Here is a 26,245-nt window from a genome sequence, read left to right as displayed (position 1 = left end):
GCTTGTAGATCTGCTATTTTTGAAAAATCGTGAAAATGTGTGCAAATCTTTGAATATATATATTTTTTAAAGCAAATATTTTTTGCTCAAATTGAACCACTGATTATAGCAACATACATTTTTTTCACAAAATCGATTAGGCTTTAGAAGACATTTGTAGTATCCCCAGAAGCAAAGATTTGAGTTACAAACGTTTGCTTTAAAAATATATATTAGGGGTGGAAAATATAATCGATTCAGCAATTAATAGATTTTTTTTCATCATCATATCGCTAACTGCACAGAGCAGCAGCCATTTTGGTTTGAGAAGCCTTTGTTATAAGTCAGTATTATTTTACAAAAAAAGGACGTTTATTTTCTTGTTGGTTTTCTGCAATTGTTGATTTTGGCAAATATAACCTTCCAGCTGACAGTGACACATCTCTTCCATTAGTTTCTATTATCAATATAAGATAATGGAAGTAAATTAATCGTGAATCGCAATAATCGCAATAAACCCAATTTAATTGAATCGTAGCCCTCGGAATCGGAATCGAATTGAATCGTCAAGTACCTACCAATTTCCGCCCCTAATATACAGTATGTACATTCAAAGATTTACACACATTTCCACAATAAAAAAAAAACTGCCATTTTTGAACAGCCAAAGAAATAAAAAAAATGACACAGATGCGTTCCCGGTCTTAACTCTCTCAGTGCTAGGGCATTCACGAATAGTGATTTTTAGCATTCGAATTATTCGACCTAAAAGTAGTCGAATATTCGATTATTCGGCGGTGATATATAATAATTTTTTCATCCAATACAAACGAGCCTTTATCATTAAAATGCCGTATTGCAAGCCTTGAAAACAATCAGCGATTAAAGGGTTAACTAATGAAAGCCAGCTGTGCGTTCTGATTGGTCTAAACCCAAATCAGCTGGTCCAGGCATAGCAGATGTACAACTGCACATTGCCTCACGGATGAACGCGTTGTGAGCTTGTAGATCTGCTATTTTCGCTACAACACTCTCCTACGACGAAGCCTAGCATAACATGCATTGCTGCTGCTCTGCTCTGCGACACCACGGCTCTGGTTGAAAAGAAACGTAGCGAACTTATTAATTCAGTTCATTTAACTTGGAATAAGTCAAATGATTTTCCAAGCCTATCCCATCTACAATATGTTCAACAACAACCACAGTTCCATCCTTCGGTCCGGTCGTTACAAGGCATCTTTCTGGCATGCGCGCTGCTGTTTCAGCGCACCACTACACTTTGAGTGACGGCACAAAGTCACATACAGTATGAAATGATTTGACAACAATCAACCATGAATGGATTAGGAGAACTACAAACACAAGAGCTCTGCTTGTCTGCTGTTGAGAAGCCCCTGCTAAAAAAGAAAAATCAACAAAATCTAAAAAAAACAATCCAAAAAAATGAAAATAATAATAATACAAATAATAGCGATTATTCGACGTCGGTTTACAACGTCGAATAGTGGCTTTGATATTCGAATATTCGAATATTCGACTATTCGGTGAATGCCCTACTCAGTGCCAATGAAATAAAAAAATATTTTCATACTGTGCCAGCAATTTTATTTTTTTCAAAGTAAAAAAAAAAGTGCTTAGGAAGCAAGATACAGCCTTTTTCAGTTATAAGTTAAACAAAGAGTGGATGGAGCTGCAAATCTTCAGATAATGCTATCTTGGGTTCTGAACTCGGGATTTTTCGTTCTGGTACTGAGGGCATTCAGCAAAAACTCGGGATATCTCGTTGTGTGGCACTGAGAGAGTTAATGGGTTATTGCAGGACTTTGACTCGTAAAAACTATCAGAGTACCGTACTTATTCCACCACTGCACATATGTATACACACTCAATCATTCATCAGCCTCTCTCTCTACCGTACCTTCGTCTATGTCGGGGGGCAGGCCTCCGACGAACACCTTGCGTGAGTAGCGCTCGACGCGCTCTCCGTTCTGGTGGGGGAAGCAGTGGGGGGTCCCCAGACCCCCCAGGTCGCCACGCTCCTCGTCGGCAAAGCCGTCCTCCATGGGGAACAGAGACGAGTGGCCTGCAAAGACAACAAGAACACAACAAGAGGAACAACGCTCACTTAAGGGTTTCACAGTTGTCAGGATTTTCAGCTTTTGGGGGGGGGGTCCCCAAATGATTTTGGAGGGGTGCCCAGATGACAGTGGAGTGACAATTTAAGGACTTTTAAGACAAAAAAAAAGAAAAAGACAGAAATAAAATAAAAGGAACATTACTGCATCAAAAGTAATCAAACTATACTGTAAACACTGGTCAAACATTGGCCAAATTGTCAAATATTATAAGACAGTTAGTTGCAAGGCGTTGTGTGCTTGTAGATCTGCTATTTTCACAACATTTATTCAAACGGGTCAAACTAAATGTAATGCCTTGACTCAAATATGATTATTTTGGGGATCCCCAGTTCAAATATGATTATTTTGGGGAGTCCCCAGTTCAAATATGATTATTTTGGGGGGTCGTGCCTTGAAAAGGTTGAGAACCACTGGTCTAAGACAGGAGTCTTCAACGTTCTTCAGGCCTAGGACCCCCTAGCTGAGAGAGAGATGAAGCAGGGACAACCTACTATATTGTAGAAAATTGTGTTTCAGATTAAACTTTTTTTTTTTTTTACTTGTTCTGCTCTTTTTTCCCTCTACACCTATAGCTCTTTGCCAAAAATAGCAGATCCGCAAGCTCACAATGCCTCGCAGTGCAATGTTTTAATTCTGTCAGTCAATGCGGGAAACGCATCCGTGTCATTTTAGATTTTAGCTATAGCCATTATACATTACATTACAATGTAATGTAATGTAATGTAATGTAATGTAATGTAATGTAATGTAATGTAATTGTATACTTTGGCTATTCAAAAATAGATATGCAAGCTCATAGCGTGGCACCGAGCTCTACATGAGCTTGTAGATCTGCTATTTTTGAAAAAAAACAAAACAACATCTTTTGAGAAGGGGGGTCCGCGACCAAACACATATAATTTTGGGGGTCCTTGAGAACCACTGATATTATAGCAACATACGGTTTTCAGAAAACCGTTAGCATTTAGAAGACGTTAGACGTAGATGCGTGCCCCGGATTTGAATGGGTACATGCGATTGGTTGGAGTTGATTTAGCTCCACTATGTGCTGATCTAACCCATTCAGAACTGGAACTGTGTCATTTTTAGATTTGAGCTAAAAAGCATTATTTTACACTTTGGGCTATTCAAAAATAGCAGATATACAAGCTCATAGCGCCCGCGCTACGAGCTTGCAGATCTGCTATTTTTGAAAAGTCGTGAAAATGTGTGCAAATCTTTGAATATATATATATATTTTTAAAGCGAACATTTTTACCTCAAATCTTTGCTTCTGGGGGGTCCCTGGAACAAAATATTTGATGGGGGTCCGCGGGCAAATATATATAATTTTGGGGGGCATTGACATGAAAAAGATTGAGAGCCACTGATATAGAAACGTTTTTTTCAGAATACTGTTGAGATTTAGGAGACATGTAGAATCGGCTTCAGGTCTCAATGGGCTAACAGTGTGAGGTTGGACACAAACTGAGCACTTCTGTCTGACTGGTTTGATATGGGTTCTGCTCTGGCAGCATTGTCGGAGGATTCATTTCTTTTATATGCCAGTAAAATGTAACGAGCTGCTGAGCTGCGAGCGCGCACACGCACACACACACACACACACACACACACACACACACACACTGAGCCAAGTACAGTAATCCTTACTCTCCCCAATTCTGCTGTTGCAGAAGGAAGGACGCGCATACAGACAGACACACACACACACACGCATTATTTATTATTTATGCTTGCTCAGTACTTGGTCTGCAGTGGTGTGTGTGTGTGCGTTACTATACTTGGGAGGACCAAGCTGGTCAAAAACTGGTCAAACATTGGCCAAGATATGCAAGCTTACAACGCGTCGCAGCACGACGCGCTGTGGGCTTGTTTGTCTGCTATTTTTTGGCCTTGGTTTACAGTAAAAAAATGCCCGAAAATGTTAATGAAAATTGCATTCTTGAATTCTCAATATGTTTCTTTCCAGGGACCCCCAGAAGCAAAGATTTGAGTTAGAAACGTTCGCTTTAAAAATATAGATATATTCAAAGATTTGCACACATTTTCAAGATTTTTTTAAATCCTAATGGGTTTTAATGGGTTAATCAACCCTGTGAAAATCTTCCATGATTTGGAGACGTTAGAACAGCCTCTACAGACTGTGAGCATATCATGTGGGCTGACTGTAGGCTGGACTGATTTTATGTTTTTCCATTTTTTGTTTTTCTTATATATTGGTTGTGTATTTTGTCATTTGATATGTGATACGGACCTTGATTCTGAAATAAAGACTACATTCAGTACATTGAGGCCCAAAATAGGGACACCACTTTTTTTTAAAGTGGGTCACTGGGCCCAAATCGCTGGCGTACCGGTCCGGTCACCTAGGCTCCAACGTAGCCTGACAGCGCGTCTCGGGTTCGAGTCTTCGCTGCATGTCACTCCCCATTTCTCTCAGCCTACTATTCTGTCACTAAAGGCATAAAAGCCCAAAAGTGGGTCACTGCGACCCTACAAACGAATTCTGCTTTGTGTGGCGGAGTGTGTGCTCGCTCGCGTGTGTTTGTTTGCTGGCTGTGTGTTGTGTAAATTGTCACATGGTGGGTGTCCATACTGCCTTTCTTGGCAGCACCGAAACAAAACGTCACACTAAAGTGGCCAACGGAATGTATAGTTTCATGGTGGAGGAAGTGACACCACAGCAGAACGTGAAGCAACGACCATGTGCTGTGTTTCAGGTCCTTTATTCTGCTCTTGCACAATGCGAGAGCTTGTAGATCTGATTTGATCTAGAGATGTACCGATACCATTTTTTCCTTCCCGATACCGATAACTTGCGTACCGGTCGATACAGAGTACCGGTCCCATACCAGCTGTGTAATTTTAACAAATCTAGGATAGTGGTTCTCAAAGTGTGGTCCAGGGACCATCTGGGTTCCTTGAGGAGGCTCCAAATGGACCCTTGCAGGTCTGTCACTCTGAGAGTGTACCAATGTACATTTGTACACTCTCAGAGTTATGGGGAGCCTTGAAATCAAAAGGTTTGAGAACCACTGATCCAGGAATACATATAAATTCCATTAATCATTGTTAATGTGCAGCTAAAAAATGTGTAACATTATAATGTATACATAGTACAGTAAGAGCATACAAGTTTGAGTACTGACATCAAATCTCCAAGCTCCAAGATGTTCATTTTTCAGGGAATGACAAAAACTAAACAAAAAGTTGAGTTAGGAGGTTTTGTTCATCATTGATAAGAACAGCTGAATGGACCTCCAAAGTCACAATGAGGTTGGAGGTCAAAAGGGGGTGGAGCCTAGAGCTATCAAAACCAGCTAACTCCACCCCCTTTGGTGGAGTTAGCTGGTTTAGCAGAAAGTTTGAGGATCCAATGGAGTTAGCTGGTTTTCATTGGTTCAATATTGTTTTAATGAACACACAGACATAAAGGGTGTTCAATAGCACTGATTTATGGGAAAAAAATGCAAAAGCGGAAAAATGGAGTTAGCTGGTTTCTGCCGGACAGCAAAGATATGCTGTAGATTTACGTTAATTATTTCCTTATAACCCATGTAGGAGAGAGGATAGAGGAGCTAGGATAGAGCACAACAAGGACCTGAGATGCAGATGATTTCTTGTATAGTAGTGTATGTCTTTAAAAAGGTCTTGATTATTTGAATACATAGGACCAGAATGGAAACAAGGCCTCAGGGATTTTTGTGTTATCCTTTTTAGCATTATTGTATAACTGTACCTCTGTACTTTTTGCAAACTGCTGATTAAGTATTCAATCAATCAATCAATCAATCAATCAATCAATTAATCAATCAAGCCCATGAGTACGTCTGCTTCCCAAACAGACATTTACAGGATCATGTAAAGAAATTAGAATATTGTGGAAAACATTTTTTTTTAATGCAATATAATTTAGCAAAGTGACACTTTCATATATTCTAGATCAGTGGTTTTCAACCTTTTTCATGCCAGGGACCCCTAAATTGATATGCATTTGGCTGCGGACCCCCAGAAGCAAAGACTTTAGTTAAAAATGTTAGCTTTAAAAAAAAATATATATATTCAAAGATATCCAGACATTTTCAAGAATTTTCAAAAAATAGCAGGAGTGCCGCGCTACGAGCTTGTAGATCTGCTATTTTTGAATAGCCAAAGCTAAGTGGCTAAAATTATTGTGATGCTATATTAACCAATTTCGCTGGGGACCCCGGACCACTGGTTGAGAACCACTGTTCTAGATTCATTGCACATGAAGTGAAATAATTCTAACATGTTTTGTTTGTTTTTAACTTGATTGTATATAGTCGTGTATGACATTTTCTAATGCTTTTGAGATGATCCTGTACATAAACCATGCAGACACGTCACTGGATGGATGCAACACACCACAACATTCAACAACAACATCACATTAGCATTGTATTAAAGATGGTGTTAAGTGACATGTCTTCATTTAAAATAAGTGTCAAATAGCTCTATATTCTGATAGTAACGGTTGGTGTTTGTTCAGTGAGAGGGGTTTTCCCTGTGTCTTCAAATACATTGTCAGGCCAGGATACCAATTTTATCCAATCAGGGCAGAGAACTCATACAGGATAAATACGTGAAATTGGAAGTGATGGGGGAAAAACAGAACAAGGAAAAACAATAAACAGACAAAATTGTAACTGCTAAATGGGTGCTCTCTTCTGATTGTATGAAATCAATATCTGAACATGTATTGTCCGTTTATTAAAGAGCTACAGACGGGGTGACCCCTGTTACTGAACAAACACTCTATAGCAATGCTTACTATTACAATATAGAGGTTTAACCTTTTAACAAAAAAATATCACTTACACCATCTTTAACCACAGGAACCCTATCAACCTGATCCCCCCCCAAAAAAAGCAGATCTACATGCTTACGTGTCGCGACACAGTAATTGTGAGCTTGTAGATCGGCTATTTTCAAACCAATTTGAAACGTTATTGAAATGTTTTAAGAAACCTTTCGTCTATAATGACATGCCGAATATAAGAACACCAGGTTGATGGTAGGTTAAAAAAACAACAATAACAGCAAACACCACCACAATAGGCTCTATGCACAGCAGCCATAGTGTGAAGACATTCTCAGGTGTTACCAATGATACTGATGAAGGCTCTGTTCCATTCTGGTCAAACAGAGTCAGGGTGCTGATATTATGCATGTCGACTCACTGGAAACTCTGCTACACCAGTGGGACCAACATTTGGGTCCAGGTACCCTCATGGTTTGAAGGGTTTCCAAATGGCCCCTTACGGGTGTGTAACTCTGAGAGTGTACAAATGGAATCAAATGGACCCGTGGTTCCACTTGTACAATCTCAGAGTTACGGGGGTCGTGGAAATTGAAACATTTGAGAACCACTGTGCTACACTAAATGGAACAGAGCCTTCATTAGTATCATTGGTAACACCTGTGAATGTCTTCACACTATGGCTGCTGTGCAGAGAGCCTATTAGATTAACCCCATCACCAACAAAAAAACTCATGCGTAAAACACTTGGTTTGACATTGTCACCAAAACATGGACGGTGCAGCACACGGTGCGTTTGTACTCAGAAAGTACCAGAATAATAAACAATGTGTTTACCTCGTCTACGCCCATAATTCCTGGCTGCGTGTGGAGTAAGGACACAATGAGAGCAGAGAATGATTACAACCATTGGAACAAGGGTGAACCCCCAGCACCTGAAAACAACCAGAACAACTGAGAATACACTAGTATAGAGCCGTGAGGGACTCCGCTCAACCATAAAAGGCAGGGAGGGGCCTTCAACGTTTTTCAGGCGAAGGACCTCCTAGCTGAGAGAGAGATAAAGCAGGGACCCCCCCACTACATATTGAATTATATTGTGTTGCAGATTACATTTTTAAATCGAGTCCAGAGGGAAGTACGCACACTTGTAGCTCCAGGTAGAAACGTTTATTACATAATATTGACAACGTTTCGACCGCTAGGGGTCTTCATCAGGTCTCTGAGATTTTATTATTATTATTATTATTTGAAACAAGATTTGAAAATAGTGCAACAAACTATTCTATTTTACGCCACACATCATGCCATCACTATAAATGATAACGCAGCATGATAGCGTGTGTGGCTACGCTAGCTCTGCACCACTGTGCACAGATGTGACACATGGAGTGGCAGTAATCCCCCCCCCCCCCCCCCCCACACACACACGTTAGGTATTACTACACTTGTGGGGACATCAAGATTTTAGGCCAGCAATTTTATGAATGCTATTGTTAATACATTTAGCAATTTTTAACGATAATCCTAAAGCCGAAAAATTGCAGATGTACAAGCAATTTTTCGGCGCATGACACTGGAACGCAACTATGTATTTAAATCATGTTTAACACCCTGTCCAACCCTTAAACCCAACTTCAAAATGTCTAATCCTAATCTCAATATGTTCCTAATTTCCTAATCGATCTCTTTTTTTCCTGGTGAGGACCGGGAATGTTGATGGACCAAATGTCCTCACAAGTACGGTAATACAAACACACACACACACACACACACACACACACACACACACACACACACACACACACACACACACACACACACACAGCCAGATGGACACACAAGCTCTGGGGCGGGTCACACACCAGCTGTAGGGAGACATCGGCTGATTTATACGTAGTCGTGCGCGGTCGGAAACAGCCGATCTACAAGCTCGCGTCGGCGAGCTTGTAGATCGGCTGTTTTTGAACACGAGAGACGATGCGTGACTAAGTATAAATCAGGCTATGAGTTAGCGCGAACACCCGTCTGTCTCTGTCACTCTCTGCGTGTGTGTGAGAGAGAGAGAGACAGAGAGAAAGCGAGTGAGAGAGAGAGACGGGTTGAAACAGAGAGGCTATAAAAAGATGTGCGCACGAGAGAGTGACAAATAGACTGGAAGAGAGACGCGCAAGCTCATGAAAATAAAGCAAGGTGGGAGAGAACAGATTGGCAGAGAGAGAGACAGACAGACAGAGAATGCGAGAGCCAGACAGCGAATGAGAGAGACAGACAGACAGACAGAGAGAGACAGACCGAGAGAGACGGACAGAGAAAGACAGACAGACAGACAGACAGAGCGTGGGGGAGAGTGAGAGGGTGGGAGAGAGCGAATGAGAGAGAGACAGATAGACAGACAGACAGACAGACAGAGACAGACCGAGAGACGGACAGAGAAAGACAGACAGACAGACAGACAGACAGAGACAGACCGAGAGAGACGGACAGAGAAAGACAGACAGACAGACAGACAGACAGACAGACAGACAGACAGACAGACAGACAGACAGACACAGACCGAGAGAGACGGACAGAGAAAGACAGACAGACAGACAGAGCGTGGGGGAGAGTGAGAGGGTGGGAGAGAGCGAATGAGAGAGACAGACAGACAAACAGACAGACAGACAGAGAGAGACAGAGAGAGAGACAGAGAGCGAGACTGATAGACAGAGAGGGGGGAGACAGACAGACGGAGGGTGAGAGAGACCGTGAAAGAGGAGGAGAGAAAGAGAGGCAAGTGAATTAAGACAGACAGGTCAGAGACAGACAGACAGGTAGAGAAGCCTCCGTGTCACATGACAGCACATCATGTCACACAGTCATGTCATGTGACACATGAAAGTCTGGGAAAAGATGCTTGTGCATGCACGTACACATGGTCGTATGTCTTGCTTTGAACGCATAGTTTAACCATGTCACCATGTGACGCACTGTTAGCTTGTAAACATCAGCCTGCTAGCTTGTAGCTTGATGTTAGCTTGCAGCTTGACGTTAGCTTGTAGCTTGATGTTAGCTTGAAGCTTGAATGTTAGCTGGTAGCTTGATGTTTGCGTGTAGATGAGCAGTTTTTTAGAGCAGTTTCATTTTGTAAACCATTGCCCCCGTATGTGTGTAACAGAGACAGTGTCACCATACGTACCGTTCAGAGCCAGAGGGTTGTCAGCTCCAGGATGAGGGAACCCCAGTCGACCTGCACACACACAGACACACACACAACACTCTTAGCAAAACATCCAACATGGCACATGGCAAAGATGTGTAGTTTAAACTAGGTCCAGCTGAACTAGACACACCTGGCCTGGTTTAAATATTGATGTGCTGCTTTTTTTTCCCTGAAGGGGACAACAGAAATCATCAGACTGGTTCTTGCCACAGTTCTTTCTTGATAGGAGGTCAATATTCTGATCATACATCTTATCCACTTCAGCACTATTATCTACTTCGTTGTTCGATTGTGTTGCAGGGTAAAAACGGGTGAAAAAGTGATTTTAACATAGGATTTAGCCTATAATTACATGATTTTAACTCATTCGGTGACATTGACGTCTAAAACGTCCAATGTTTCCAACGCCCAGAGTGCCATTGACGTCTAAGACGTCCAAACCGTGTTTTCAGTGTTTACTGAAATTAAATTAAAAAAATCGCTGGCACTATTGGCAATTATTTATTTATTTGCTTGGCACTGAATGAGTTTTAACATAGGATTTAGCCTTATATTTTTTACAGTGTCAAGGCGGTGCCGGCAGCAAATGCGTCGGCCACATGGCGGCCCCGGGTTCGATTCCGGACAGAAAAACTGTGTTACAGTACGTGCCGTTCCCCCATTCAGCCCCCAGCTCCATGTGTCTCTACACTCTTTCCTGTCTAAATATTGCAGGACAACGCGTGCCTCCACACACACACACACACACACACACACACACACACACACACACACACACACACACACACACACACACACACACACACACACACACACACAGCAAATCAGTTTTTAGGGTCACAGTGACCTACTTTTAGACAACTTTCAAAAAGGCGTCCCTATTTCGGGCCTTTAGTGTCATTGTGGGGGAACATGGAAAAATAGCAGATGTACAAGCTGGGCTTTTGTCTCCACGCGATACCGTCGTGTGTCTACGCATGAGGCTTAAAGCAAAGAATAACATAGCTTTACCAAAAAAATGTTAACAGTGTGAATAGAGGCAGAGAGCCAGTGTTATAAAGATCGACAGTATATATAATAATGACAGATGCTAGTGTTCATGTTGACGAACTCATTTTAATGACTTAATTACAGTGAGTTATTAAGCATTCAGAGTCATGGGCAGGTCATTAACAGCCTACAGCACACGCGTGCACACACACACACACACACACACACACACACACACACACACGTGCACACACACAATCTCTCTATATCCTATTTTTCTCTGTCTGTCTCTCTCTCCCTCACTCACTCATTCTCTCTCTTTCTTTCTCTCCCTCTCTGTCTGTCTGTCTCCATCTTCCTCTGTGTCTCTCCGTCTGTCTCTATCTCTCCACTTTCAATGTCTGTCTGTCTGTCTCTCCCTTATTCTCTCTCTGTATCTCTCTCTGTCTGGCTCTCTCCCCCCCCCCCTCATTCTCTCTATCTGTATGTCTGTCTCTCTCTCTCTCTCTCTCTCTCTCTCTGTCTCCGTCTCTCTCTTTCTCTGTCCATCTCTCTCTCCCTCATCCTCTCTCTCTCCTCATATCTGGGCATCTCTCGAAACCGTATTAATTTTACATTAAACCACAGTATGTGTCATGGCTAGCTCACACCGGCTCCCCCACTCTCTCTCACACACACACACACACACACACACACACACACACACACACACACACACAGTTACTATGCCCCAACCAGCTTCAAAGTGGTGCTGGTCTAAGCGAGGCGGTGTGGCTGGGTGCTGAGGGGGGGGGTGGATCATGGTGGCATGGAGCTCAAATAGAGCATCCATTGTATTGTGCGGGCCGCGGCTGCGACACGCCCCGTGATTGGTGCATTCCGACCGTCCCGGGTCACTAGGAATTCTACTGGCCCCTCCCCCCTCCCATCCCACACCTCGCCCCATTCAGTCCCACAGGACACACACACACAGAGCTCCCACCCAGTTGGTGGTCAGTAACTAAGTACTTTTACTTGACTACTGTACTTAAGGGATACTTCACTCCAAAAATGACTTTCTCCCTATCAATTACTCACCCCATGGAGCCTTGAATTCATGGAGATTTATTTTTGTTTTGGTCACATTCCTGAGTCAATATCTCCCGGGGGCGAGGAGCGTGATTTTTGTCACCGCACGTACTCCTACGGGCTGGGGGGGGGGGGGCGGAGCCTGTCAGCAGGGAGTGTTATAATAGGCTCTATGCACAGCAACCATTATTGTAAAGACCTTCACAGGTGTTGCCAATGATACTAATTAAGGCTCTGTTCCATTCTGGTCAAACAGAGTCAGGGTGCATATTGTGCATGTTGGCTCACTGGAAACACTCTGCTACATCAGTGGGTCTCAAAGTGGGGTCCTGGGACCCTCATGGTTCCTTGAGGGGGTTTCCAAATGGCCCCTTACAGGTGTGTAACTCTTGAGAGTGTACAAATGGAACCAAATGGACCCGTAAGGGTTCCATTTGTACACTCTCAAGAGTTATGGGGTCCTTGAAATTAAAAAAGTTTGAGAACCACTGTGCTACACTAAATGGAACAGAGCCTTCATTAGTATATTTTGTAACACCTGTGAAGGAAGTAAGGAGGAGGCCCAATCTCCTTCCGAATAACGGAGGCTCTGCGTCCTCCCGGTGGGGGCTCCTCACTGGCAGGCGAGTTGGTGGGATACAACAGCGGTGACAAACACACACAAATGTGTGTGGGGAGGAAATAATTGGCATAACGACTACATTGGGGAGAAAAATGGGTAAAAAAAAAAAAAGGAAAACAGTCTACTAGGTCCCGTGCCCCCCCCCCACACACCACCAAATATCTACGCTGGAAATAGCTCACAGGCTTGGAGATCGGCTATTTTGGGCTAGCATTTGCCCTAGAATAGGGATGCTAGGTTTCACGCGGTTCAGAGAATGCTGCGCTGTTTGACGAAACATATGGCCGCGCACAGTACAGCCATGTGTCCAGATGGCTGCACACGCTTACAGTACACACACACACACACACACACACACACACACACACACACACACACACACACACACACACACACACACACACACACACACACACACACACACACACACACACACACACACACACACACTATTACATTACTATACTTATGAGGACTTTGGGACATGAAGACGTCAATTTTATGAATGCCATTTTTACAACTTTGTTGCCGTTGTTTAACCCTAAATAGCTACAAGCTGGCGTTGCAACTATGTATAAATAAAGGCATACGTCTAACCCCTAACGTCTACATGTCTAATCCTGAATCTTTTTTTCTAAATGTAAACCTAGCCATAAAATAACCAGTTTTTCTTGTGAGGACCAGGAAAAATGTCCTCACAATGTCGTACTTGCAGTGGTGGTGTAAAGTATCTAAGTGCATTTACTCAAGTACTGTACTTAAGTACAATTTTGAGTTACTGGGGTATTTCCAATTGTCTATACTTTTACTTCTACTCCACTACATCTCAGAGGCAAATATTGTACTTTTACTTCACTACAATTATTTGAAAACTTTAAATAATTATATCTTACTTTGCAGATATAAATTATTCCATTATAAAACATACATTAAACACTTTAGCTATATTTTATACATAGGCTATTTGAAAATAGCCGATCTACAAGCTCACAACGCGCCGCGACGTGTTGTGAGCTTGTAGATCTGCGATTTTCAAACAATGTACATTTTGATACCAATACTTTTGTACTTATACTCAAGTACATTTTGAATTCCGGACTTTTACTTGTAATGGAGTACTTCTATATTGCAGTATTGATACTTTCACTTAAGTAAAACATTTGAGTAATTTTTTCACCACTGCTTACTTGTCAAATGGTACTATACTTGTGGGGAAATTTTGCCCTCACAAGTATAGTAATACAAGTGTACACACACAGGCGCGCACACACACACACACACACAGAGAGAACAGAGGGATTCTTTCTGTCAGTAGGAACAATGCTGGAAGCCAGTCCGAGTGCTACTGTACTCATTCATTCATTGTGTCTCTGCTATGTCACATCTGTGCTCTGCCATATGTACATGTGCTTCTGGAGATTGCATAGACCCCTCAACAGGAAGTTCTTAACCCATTAAGGCCTGAGGTTCAGATTCTACAAAATGTCTTCTGAATCCTAACAGTTTTCTGAAAAACGTGTGTTGCTGTATCAGTGGTTCTCAAACGTTTTCATGTCAAGGACCCCCCAAAAATGATACGTATTTGGCCACGGACCCCCCCATCTGAAAATGTTTTGTTCCAGGGACCCCCCAGAAGCAAAGACTTTAGTTTAACATGTTAAATTGAGAAATATATATATTCAAAGATTTGCACAAATTTTCTTTTTTTTTTTCAAAAATAGCTGATGATATACAAGCTCGATATACAAGCTTCTATATCTGCTATTTTGAATAGCCAAAGTATAAAATAATGGTTTAAGTTGTTACACAGATGTGTTCCCGGTTTTAATGGGTTAATATATCGTTGCTGTCCGGCAGAAACCAGCTAACTCCATTTTGACCGTTCTTTTCCATAAATCAGGGCCATTGAACCCCCTTTTACGTCTGTGTGTTGGTAAAACAAATATCCAACCTCATTGTGAGCTTGGAGGTCCATTCAGCTGTTCTTATCAATGATGAACAAAACCTCCCAACTCCACTTTTTTTTCCATTTCCTGAAAAATGGACATTTTGGAGTTAGGAGTTGGTTTCTGCCAGACAGCAGAGATATCTATATACAACTTAATTGTTGTCCTTATATTTTGGCACTGTGGGGCAGAAACCTCTTATCTCCATACTTAAACTGTTTTTTTTGTTTTTGTTTTGTAATGTCCTACTGCATCATACAAGACTGTCACACTAAAGTAGTGAAAACGAGCTTGTAGATCTGCTGTTTTCACCGTTTTAAACGTTTTTTTAAAGATAATAATAAAAAAGCAAGGGGTTTGGACATGCAAGGTTTCCACCTGAGACCCGACATCAACGATATTTAATACTGTATTATAATAATTGCCATGGCGTGGTGTCAACCGTACTGTTATGACACCAGCTGACCAGCAGGCTAAATAAACATCTATGTAGTTTAATACACGTGCTCACTGCTCACACACACACACACACACACACACACACACACACACACACACACACACACACACACACACACACACACACACACACACACACACACACACACACACACACACACACACACACACACACACACACACACACACAGGATATGAGAGGCAACATGGCTGCCAGGGGGTAAGAGGAAGGCCAAATGAAAAGAAACATTAGGCTTATTTTTTTGTGCGTGCGCAAGGAGTAAAAAATGCCTCAGACAGCTTCCTAAGCTAAACATTGTAGCGCCACACGTCACCACAGACGGCAGCACGGGTCATCTCCTTCCCTTGGCTTCTCCTTCAGCAGTGAAACACACAGATAGGAGTGTGACAAGTTATCTAATGAATCCATTATGAAAAAATATTATTGATTCATAGACCTGGAACTGTGTCATTTTTAGATTTGAGCTAAAAAGCATTATTTTACACTTTGGGCTATTCAAAAATAGCAGATATACAAGCTCATAGCGCGGCACCGAGTGCCGCGCTACGAGCTTGTAGATCTGCTATTTTTTTTTTGAATATATATTTTTAAAGCAAACATTTTAACTCAAATCTTTGCTTCTGGGGGGTCCCTGGAACAAAATATTTTGATGGGGGTCCGCGGCCAAATACATATCATTTTTGGGGTCCTTGACGTGAAAAAGATTGAGAACCACTGATATAGAAACATACGATTTTCAGAATACTGTTGAGATTTAGGAGACATGTAGAACCGGCTTCAAGTCTCAATGGGTTAATAAGACAAATCGATGAATCCACCAAGCATGCCACCAAAATGTGCAATGCCCCGACACCATCCCTTAAAAAAGACCATAAGGGGAGATAAACGCCATTTTATAATTTAACTATAATTTAATCAGACTATTCCACTGTTTCCCAAACAATGGGTCGGGACGCAGGCTAAATTTGTATAGGTTAGTAGTAAATATTCCCCAAAATAATCATATTTGAACTGGGGACCCCCCGCACCCTGATAAGCACTTGAGGAATGTAGGAGACGAGGCATTCAATTTCGTTCGACTCTGTTCCACAGATTATGAAAATAGCAGATCTACAAGCTAAGCTTGTAGATCTGCTATTTGTTGGTTGACCATTTTGTATAGTATCGTTTGTTGATTACTTTTGATGCAGTAATGGTCTTTTTTCTTTTTATGTTATATTAACCCTTTAAGACCCGAGGCCGATTCTACATGTCTCCTAAATCAAAACAGTTTTCTGAAAAACGTATGTTTCTATATCGATGGTGCTCAATATTTTTCATGTCAAGGACCCCCATAATTATGTATTCGGCCGCGGACCCCCATCTCAAAATATGTTGTTCCAGGGACCCCCAGAAACAAAGATTTGAGTTAAAAATGTTTGCTTTAAAAAGATCTATATTCAAAGATTTGCACACATTTTCACTGTTTTTTAAAAATAGCAGATCTACAAGCTCATAGCGTGGCACTCGGTGCCGTGCTATGAGCTTGTAGATCTGCTATTTTTGAATAGCTCAAGTGTAAAATAATGCTTTTTAGCTCAAATAAAAAAATGACAGATGCGTTCCAGGTCTTAATGGGTTAAAAAGGTCTTAAATTGTCACTTTACTGTCATCTGGAGATAAAAAACTATTGTGTGGAGACCCCCCTGGGAGTCCCGACCCCACAGGTTGAGAAGCGCTGATCTAAGGCAAATACCTTGTTTAAAATAACGTTGTTTTTTTTGTCTTACACGTGACCTTGCCTCACACACACACACACAGGCTCAGGCCCCTGTGCTCTGATAACGCGGGGCTGAGCCACAAGCACACAGATAAGGTCTCAACAAGCTGAACAACATACTGTACAGTATCCCACCCCATACATAAGCCCCCCCCAAAAAAACACCACCACACCCCGACCCCTATACACCCCCTGAGGTCACACACACTATCCCTCCATGTGCCCTTCCCTTTCACACAGACGGCATACTTGCCTGATGAGGACAAACGTATAAGTGATGGTACTGACAACGCCTCTGACTCTATATGTATACATGCTGACTCCTTTGCACATTCAGCTGTGACACTGCTGCTATTGTTTAGATTCACATTCAGATATGTGATATCATAATGTGCAATATGCTGCCAATTGATAAGCTATAGGCTCTATGCGCAGCAGCCATATTGGCAATGAATTGGGCCCCTTCCTTACTTCCTTCACAGGTGTTACCAATGACACTAATTAAGGCTTTGTTCCATTTAATGTGGCATAGTGGTTGTCTTATTTTCAAGAACCCCCATAACTCTGAGAGTGTACAAATGGAACCAAATGGACCCGTAAGGGTCCATTTGGTTCCATTTGTACACTCTCAGAGTTACACACCCACCATAAGGGGCCATTTGGGAACCAAAATGGAGTGTTTCTAGTGAGCCAACATGCACGATATCAGCACCCTGGCCAGAATGGAACAGAGACTTCATTAGTATCATTGGTAACACCTGTGAAGGAAGTAAGAAGAGGCCCAATTTCTTTCCAATATGGCTGCTGTGCGTAGAGCCTATTGCAGTGCTTCTCAAACCTTTTCACGCCAGGGACCCCCAAATCGATATATGTATTTGGTCGCGGACCCCCCATCTGAAAATATGTCGTGCCAGGGACCCCCAGAAGCAAAGATTTGCGTTAAAATGTTTGCTTTTAGAAAAATAGCTCACACGAAGTGACGCGCCCTGAGCTTGTACATCTGCTACAGTATTTTTGAATAGCCAAAGTATAAAAGGTTAAAACGACACTAACACATTTTGCTGGGGACCCCCTGGGACCGGCGGTTTCTCCGGTAGGACACTCAAAGAGTCTCCTTTGAGACATTAGCATCTTTCCCCCGGTCATCAAATTATTGGCTTAGAAATGCGACAAAAAACAAACAAAAAAACTCCATTAATTCAATGCTCCATGGGGTGTGTAATTGATAGGAAATAAGTCATTTTTTTGGGTGAACTACTCCTTTTGAGATTGCGTGACCAGCAAAACAAAAGTACGTCGCTTCCAGAGTCCCTAAAACAAACTAACACAACGTGTTAGTGTCAATCCTTGCTGAGGGCGTGTCAGTGTGTGAGCCGACTTCAGCAGAAAGGCTGTTTTGAGCCTCAGTCTATGTGACTCTACGCTGCATCAGGCTGAGCCTCGTGTCCATGCCGTGTTTACCTCATGACGTTCAACTGACAGGGCAGCGGAAAAAAGTACTCGCATGTTTTACTTAAGTAAAAGTATCAATACTGCAATGTAGAAATGCTCCGTTACGAGTAGAAGTATGGAATTCTAAAATGTACTCGAAATGTGCTTGAAGTACCAAAAGTAAAAGTACTCATTATGCAGAATGCCCCATTTCAAGTTTTCAAATGTATACAAAGCTTTTGAAAATAGCAGATCTACAAGCTCACAATGTGTCGATGCGACGCATTGTGAGCTTGTAGATCGGCTATTTTCAAATGGCCGATACAGGGCTGAAGTGGTTACTGTATGTTTTGTAATAATAATCAAAATCTACAAAATAACGTGTAACTAAAGTTTTCAAATAATTGCAGTGGAGTAAAAGTACAATATTTGCCCCTGAGATGTAGTGGAGTAGAGGTAAAAGTATTGGAAATTGGAAATACTCGAGTAAAGTACAAATACCTCAACATTGTACTCAAGTACAGTACTTGAGCACATGTACTTAGTTACTTTCCACCACTGCTGACAGGGCATACTGACAAGGATGACTCTACCTTCTGTGGCTTATCAGGTCAAGGCTGTGTGTGTGTGTGCGTGCGTGCGTGCGTGCGTGCGTGCGTGCGTGCGTGCGTGCGTGCGTGTCTGTGTGTGTGTGGGGCAGAGGGGTGGCTGGGAAGCAAATGGTGATAAGTTAAAAAAAGAACCAAACAACAATGGTATTTATGGCAATGTAGCCCATTCTATTGCTATGCTGTATACGTGTACTCCACCATGGTGTGTGTGTGTGTGTGTGTAGCAGCTGCACGACACTAATGGAGTACAGCAGGCACAGCTGTTCACCCCACACACACACACACACAGAGAGAGAGTGTAGCTCTAGGAACGGTAGGGGAGGTGTGGCATCCATCTATTTCTGTACAGTGTTCAAGCACTACAGATAGTGCTTGTTATCACGTTGATGTAGCATGCTAATGCTCCACGGTTTAGCTTGTTAGTGCCAAGGCCATGTAAAGCAGAACATGGGAACCAGGCCTGTCATTATAAAGGCATTTTACTTGATGATTCATTATCATACAAAACAAATGCAGCAAAAACATGATCATTTAGCATCAAAAACGGTTTAACCACTTTAAACAATATATACATTGGCTATTTGAAAATAGCAGAGCTACAAGCTCACACTGTGTCGTAGATCTGCTATTTTCGAATAAAATCTTGAAATATGGGGGTCCCTCCCTGCCCTGGCACAACATATCTTCAGATATAGGGGTCCATGGACAAATACGTATGAACTTGAAGGTCCTTGACATGCAAAATGTTAAGCTGTAAGGTGTGATCCAACAGTGGTCTTCACCGGAGCACAGCCAGGCTGAGAGTGGCTGGCTGAGATGTAGTGGAGTAGAAGTAAAAGTATTGAGAAAACGTCTTGGTGGCCAAGTTCCCCCAAAAAACGCTGTGCCTCCGCACCTCGTCACAAATCGCGTCTTCAATAAGGACAACGCCACGGGCCTTGAGCCACTGTTCCACCCCCCCTACCCTGCCCTCCTGCATCTCCCATAATGCATTATGCATGAATAATACCCAGAATGCACTGCTGCTGCGGCAGCGTGGACACACTGCTGTCTCAGTCGTTTCCTGGACTTCCTTCACTGTCTGATTTACACACCATCAGCACTTTGCTGAAACGCCACTACACACTGACACGCACACACAAACACTGGTGTAGAGTAACTAAGTACAGTACATTTACTCAAGTACTGTACTTAAGTACAATTTGTAGGTACTTTTACTTCTACTCCACTACATCTCAGAGGCAAATAGTATCCATTTTTACTCCACAACAATTATTGGAACACTTTAGTTACTAGTTACTTTGTAGAATTTGATTATTATTACAAAACATATATTAACCACTTCAGCTCTATATATACATTTCGGCCATTTGAAAGTAGCCGATCTACAAGCTCCCAATGCGTCGCATTGTGAGCTTGTAGATCTGCTATTTTTTTCCCACGATTTGTATACATTTGAAAACGATCTAACGCAAGGCCTATTGGCGCACGTTTTAAGCTGTGCCGGACACACACACACAACGCTTACAGAGAGAGAGAGAGACAGAGAGAGAGAGAGAGAGAGAGAGAGTAGGAAGCAGAGAGACAAAGACAACAGACAGTAAAGACAGAGCTAGACAGAGAGGAGGACAGACACACACATGCTATACAGACGCACCATTAAGCCTGGAGTACAAACAATTCATTCACTGTGGTGAGCTTCTAGATCAGGCATTGTGAGCTTGTAGATCAGGTATTTTTCGCCATATGCTCTTCCCCAGAATAGGGGGAACGCTTAGGGTTCATGTACTCTCCAGATTTCAGCACCAACTGCCTTAAACGTAGAATGTTGTCGTTAGCAGGAAGTTGGACTGAAAGGGGGAGGAGCCAAAACTGTTTCCTGAGTTCCTGTTTTAACACAAAAAAGGAGATCGTGCCCACAGAGGCAAAAAAAAAATATATATTTTTTACCGAATGTAAAATAGAAAAAAAAACAGCCGATCTACAAGCTCACAATGTATCGCGCCGCGATGCGTTGTGAGCTTGTAGATCGGCTGTTTTCGCTACTTTGTAAACATTTTGAAAGTCAAAGTGTGTTCCTGAAAAGTAACGGTAAATGCAAGGTTTCCCCATATATGTGTGTGTGTGTGTGTGTGTGTGTGTGTGTGTGTGTGTGTGTGTGTGTGTGTGTGTGTGCGCGCGTGCGTGCTCACCTTTCAGGGTGTCCTGCTCGGCTCTCATGATGTCTATCAGAGAGCTCTCCAGGGTGTTCATGTTGAAGCCGTCGAACGACCTGGTTCGCTCCTGGAGACACAAGACACACCACGATGGGTTAATATTAGAGGGACCACAACGGAAAGCTTTTTTTTGTGTATAACGTAATCCACGTTGCCGTTTTTTTTTTTAACCCATTCAATCCGGGAACGCATCTGTGTCATTTTTTTTTTCTTATAATTTTTTATCCCGCGATTTTTGTAACCCATTTTTTTCACCCGGTGCCAATTTCCTGTGTGATCCTGGATGCTACACCAGCCCTACACCAGCCCTACACCAGCGCTACACCAGTCCCCCACAGCCAGGGAGGCCAGGGCCGAGCTCATGCTTCCTTCAGTGCATGAGAGCCAACTGACCTTCTTGTTACCTGACAGGGGGGAGTTTCCCTGGTTGGACGTAGCGCGTGGAAGGAACACGTTATTCCAACCAGTTCCCTTCCCCTCCATCAGGCGCCCCGGCTGTCATGGGGGAGGCGGTATAGCGACCAGGATTACTACATGTTTTTGTGAGGGTATTAACTACCCTGGGAGACACGGGGAGAACATGCAAACTCCACACAGAGTAGGCCCTTTTGCCAACCCCACCCTGGGTATGGGCGCTGATGACGCGGAGGAGAAGACACGCCCCCAGCGCCCACAGCGTCCCTGGCGGGAATCGAACCCAGGACCTTCTAGCTGTGAGGCGACAGCGCTACCGACTGCGCCACCGTGCCCCTTCGCATCTGTGTCATTAAAAAAATTCTATGGCTATTCAAAAATAGCAGATATACAAGCTCATAGCGCTATTACCTTGTAGATCTGCCATTTTTTAAGACAAAATCGTGAGAATGTGCGCAAATCTTTGAATATATGACATGAAAGAGTTTCAGTTTGAGAGCCACTAATATACTTTTTTTTTTTTTCTAACTGTTTTAGAAGACATTTGTGGAATCGACCTAATTAAAATGTTTGCTTTAAAAAACATATATATTCATGTATATGTGTACAAAGATTGTGTACAAAGATTTGCACACATGTTCACGATTTTTCAAAAGAAATAGCAGATCTACAAGCTCATAGCGCGGCACTAGGTGCTGAATAGCCCAATAAATCTGAAAATGACACAGATGCGTTCCCGGTCTTAATGGGTTAAAATGGTGACATCGTTGTAATGTTTTTAAACTCCCATGGTTACCTAGGGGGTCTCAAACTTTTTCCATGTCAAGGACCCCGACATTAACATACTTGGCCGTGGAACCCCCATCTGAAAAATATTTTCAGACCCCCCCCGCCCCCCCATACAAGAATTGCGTTGTTAAAACGTTCCACATTTTTAAAGATTTATTGAACATAGCCAATAGCCAGGGTTAAAGTGGTTAACCCATTTAGACCGGAGGTCAATTCCAACACACACACACACACACACACACACACACACACACACACACACACACACACACACACACACACACACACACACACACACACACACACACACACACACACACACACACACACACACACACACACACACACACATCCAATCCATACACTAAAGGAAATTCCCCAGCGTCTATGAATCATGATGAGAAAGTTGATTTCAGATAAATCATTCTAAATCAGGGAGCGTTCAAGGCTGTCCCCTGACTGCCTCTCTATCTCTCTCTCTCTCTCCCCATGGAGAATACAGAGCACAGCACAACCACTTGTCAAATCACATGGTTTAGCCCATTAACCATTATTTTATACTTTGGCTATTCAAAAAAAGCAGATCTACAAGCTCATAGTGTGGCACCGAGTTATGAGCTTTTGAAAAAACGTCTGAAAATCTTTGAATACACATGTATATATTTTAAAGCGAACATTTTTAACTCAGATCTTTGCTTCTGGGGCGGTCCCTGGAACAACATATTTTTAGATGGGGGGTCCGCGGCCAAATACATATCCTTTTGGGGGTCCTTGACATGAAAAAGTTTGAGAACCAATGATAATAGCAACATATTTTTTTTTGAAAACTGTTAGGATTTAGAGGACATTTGTAGAACCCCCCAGAAGCAAAGATTTGAGTTACAAACGTTGCTTTAAAAAAAAAAAAAACGTTGCTTTAAAAAAAAAAAAAGATATATATATATATATATATATATATATATATATATATATATATATATATATATATATATAAAAATATTTGCACACATTTTCATGATAAAAAAAACAAATAAATAAACAAACCCTGCTTCTCCATTAATCAATTAACCTACATGAGCAATATTAAGTCAAGAATTTCGGTTTTGATATATCTGTGGTTACTTGCCCAGTCCCAGTCAGTCTAGTCTCGCGTAGCCAGACAACTATTCCACAATCTCCGAAATATAGAGTCTGGAACTACAACTCCCGAAATCCGCTTATATTTTAAAATATCTTTACATTTTATTTTCTAATTTCCATTTCTGCTAAGCAGCAAGCTAAATATACTTAGATGATTTGTATTCATATTAGGATACATTTGCGCGACTGTAAAGACGAAACGGAAGAGGGGAGGAGGCTTCACATCCGGTTTAAATTCTAATCATGCTCAGAGCTTCCGAGTCCCAGACTGTATGACCGGAAATATTTGAAAATTGTGGGAGGCAACGGTCTGGCCACGCGAGACTACAGTCAGTCAGTAAATCAGTCAGCCAGCCAGGGTATCTGTCTAGTTGTATGAATATGTCACGTCAGTCAGTTATGATGGAACGTGCTCAACCGTGGTGGGTTTCAAACCTGCGGTCTCTCTCTCCCTCTCTCACGTCCCTTTAGCCCTTACCTCCCAGTCAAACCCAGAGCAGCCTTACACAACAGGAACACACTGCATTAAGGCCCTGTGTGCAGTCATGTCGTAATTGCGATTGCCTCACACACTAAAACGGTCCCGGTGTTAACACATTCAATCCATGAACGCATCTGTGTCACTTTTAGATTTCTTTGGCTATTCAAAAATAGCAGATATACACGAATCCACGGAGCGCTGCCCTGCGCGCAGCCATTGCTGCGGTATCAACGCTCCGCGGACGCAACACCGCAGCAATGGCCGCCTACAGGCAGCTACAGGCAGCTACAGCCAGCGCGTCTGTGGATTCGTCTAATAGAAGCTCATAGCAGTGCCACGCAATGGGCTTGTATAGCCTGCTATTCTTGAAAAATCACGAACATTTGTGCAAATCTTAATGTCTTCTAAATCCTGACAGTTTTGTTGTAAAAACCTTATGTTGTTACCGGTATATCAGTGGTTCTCAAACTTTTTCATGTTTTTGACCGTCAATCCCCATTAAAATATGTTGTTCCAGGGACAATGGGTTAAAGAGTAGAGAACAGTCAACTAATATGTCACGATGGTGACACCGACAGGCCTACAGGGTGTTTAGAGAGGAAGACACAGCATGAACTAACTGATACATTAGCAAAGAGCTTTGACTAGACAAAGAGCATCCGAGGTAACAGCTCACACATGAAACATCGTGGAAATGCATGCATGTGATTACAGATATACAGTAATGTATCAGTATACACACAGTGATAAGGGCTTCGTCTTTACCCTATCTAACCTGACAAGCGCACGCACACACACACAATACAAGCGAGGTGAAGTTTAGGGTCAGTAGTCAGAGAAATATTAAAATCGCAAAATCCTGGCACTGGGACCACACAGCCAGAAATAAGTCTGGCAGTGAATGAGATGAGTTAAACCCTCTATACTTCATTGGCCTGGGGTCCCCCAGGGCTCTATACTAGATCTGCTCCTTTTGTTTCCCCTCTACACCGAATTTCCAAGGGGTTTTTGGTGTTACATTGTATATTGGCAGAATGGTTTCACTCCAACATTGAGGAATCGGAAACGGTTCCATTACATTTGGAACAGTCCCATGAATGTATGAAGATTTTTTTTTTTTAAATATAGGAATTGTTAAAGGGAAACGATAAGGAACCGGAACCAACCCTATGTGAAAAACAGTGAAAAACTGCTCTCAAAGCTCTTTTAGCAGGGGCAGTTTGGAGTTACATCATGGCAAGGTAATGACACGAGCCAAACCTCTAAACCTAAACGACACTTAGGTAAAGGACAATAAGAGAGGCTTGCTGTTCATTCCAGGGCCGTCTCTGTGGCTAACTGGAACACGCAGCAGACACATGGCCTGACCACTGCCCCCGGCATGACTGATAACATACAACACACACACACACACACACACACGGTCTATCTAGCAGTCTATGCAGCTATCTGTGGAATCTAACCCTCTGTCTGTATGTCTGTCTGTCTGTCTGTCTGTCTGTCTGTCCTTCCATCCACAAACTACACTATCTGGCGGCTAACAGTGGCCTATCTGGCCTGCAACATCTTTACTTGAGAAGAAAAACACCCTTGCTGTGAGGACAACAGCTCAACAAAGTCAAACACAAGAACTCTGCCATGTCCGTCACAGAGAGTGGGCGGAGACCCGAAGCGGGTCACGAGACGAAAACCCGACTTTCATTTTTAAAGTGGCAGTCGGCCAGTCAACTTTGTTTATGCTTCTAAAATTGACTGCACTTGAAGGGACATAAACACGTATTTGCACCATACCCTTTTGTCTCTTCTGTTGTTTAACAGCTGATGGTGTGGTGGTTGGTGGCGGGGAAGAAATTATATGGCTGCTTATATCTAACCTTTATATTTTACCATCACTTATAATATTCTACGATACACTATGATATTTGTCAGCTTGTAAGAGCCTAGATGTCTCCACTGGGCCTAATAGCTATTGTTTTGGTATACAGCCTATCTCGTTACGGTTCAGTTTGTCCTTCAGGCAGCTACAGTATAACTATGATCTCTGCCCTGTGCTCGAGGCAGAACTACCGTACCACTGACATGAGGTGTTAATGTACTTCTGACCATGATATCATGTACATAAAGCATAACCACCACCACCTAGAATATTGTCTCGGCTCCTATGTGCCTTATCGATTGCTGATAGGCTCTATCACAGG

General features: G+C 42.4%; 1 protein-coding gene across 3 annotated transcripts in view; it reads right to left on the bottom strand.

The window, feature by feature from the left end:
- Nucleotides 1–26,245, bottom strand: part of LOC311057787 (cytoplasmic polyadenylation element-binding protein 4-like) — a 67,267-nt gene that overhangs the window by 9,171 nt on the left and 31,851 nt on the right. For 2 of the 3 annotated variants that reach the window (XM_084074871.1, XM_084074873.1), the window contains 4 exons: nt 21,200–21,290; nt 10,076–10,126; nt 7,735–7,758; nt 1,898–2,062 (listed from right to left, as the gene is read on the bottom strand). In XM_084074871.1, coding sequence (XP_083930997.1) covers nt 1,898–2,062; nt 7,735–7,758; nt 10,076–10,126; nt 21,200–21,290 — 331 coding nt within the window. The remainder of the gene's footprint in view (nt 1–1,897; nt 2,063–7,734; nt 7,759–10,075; nt 10,127–21,199; nt 21,291–26,245) is intronic. The other variant, XM_084074872.1, reaches the window with a different exon arrangement.

This window comes from Gymnoscopelus microlampas (assembly GCF_963454915.1).
Source record: "Gymnoscopelus microlampas genome assembly, chromosome: 12".
Taxonomy (NCBI): Eukaryota; Metazoa; Chordata; class Actinopteri; order Myctophiformes; family Myctophidae; genus Gymnoscopelus; species Gymnoscopelus microlampas.
This window is presented reverse-complemented; position numbering and strand designations above follow the sequence as displayed.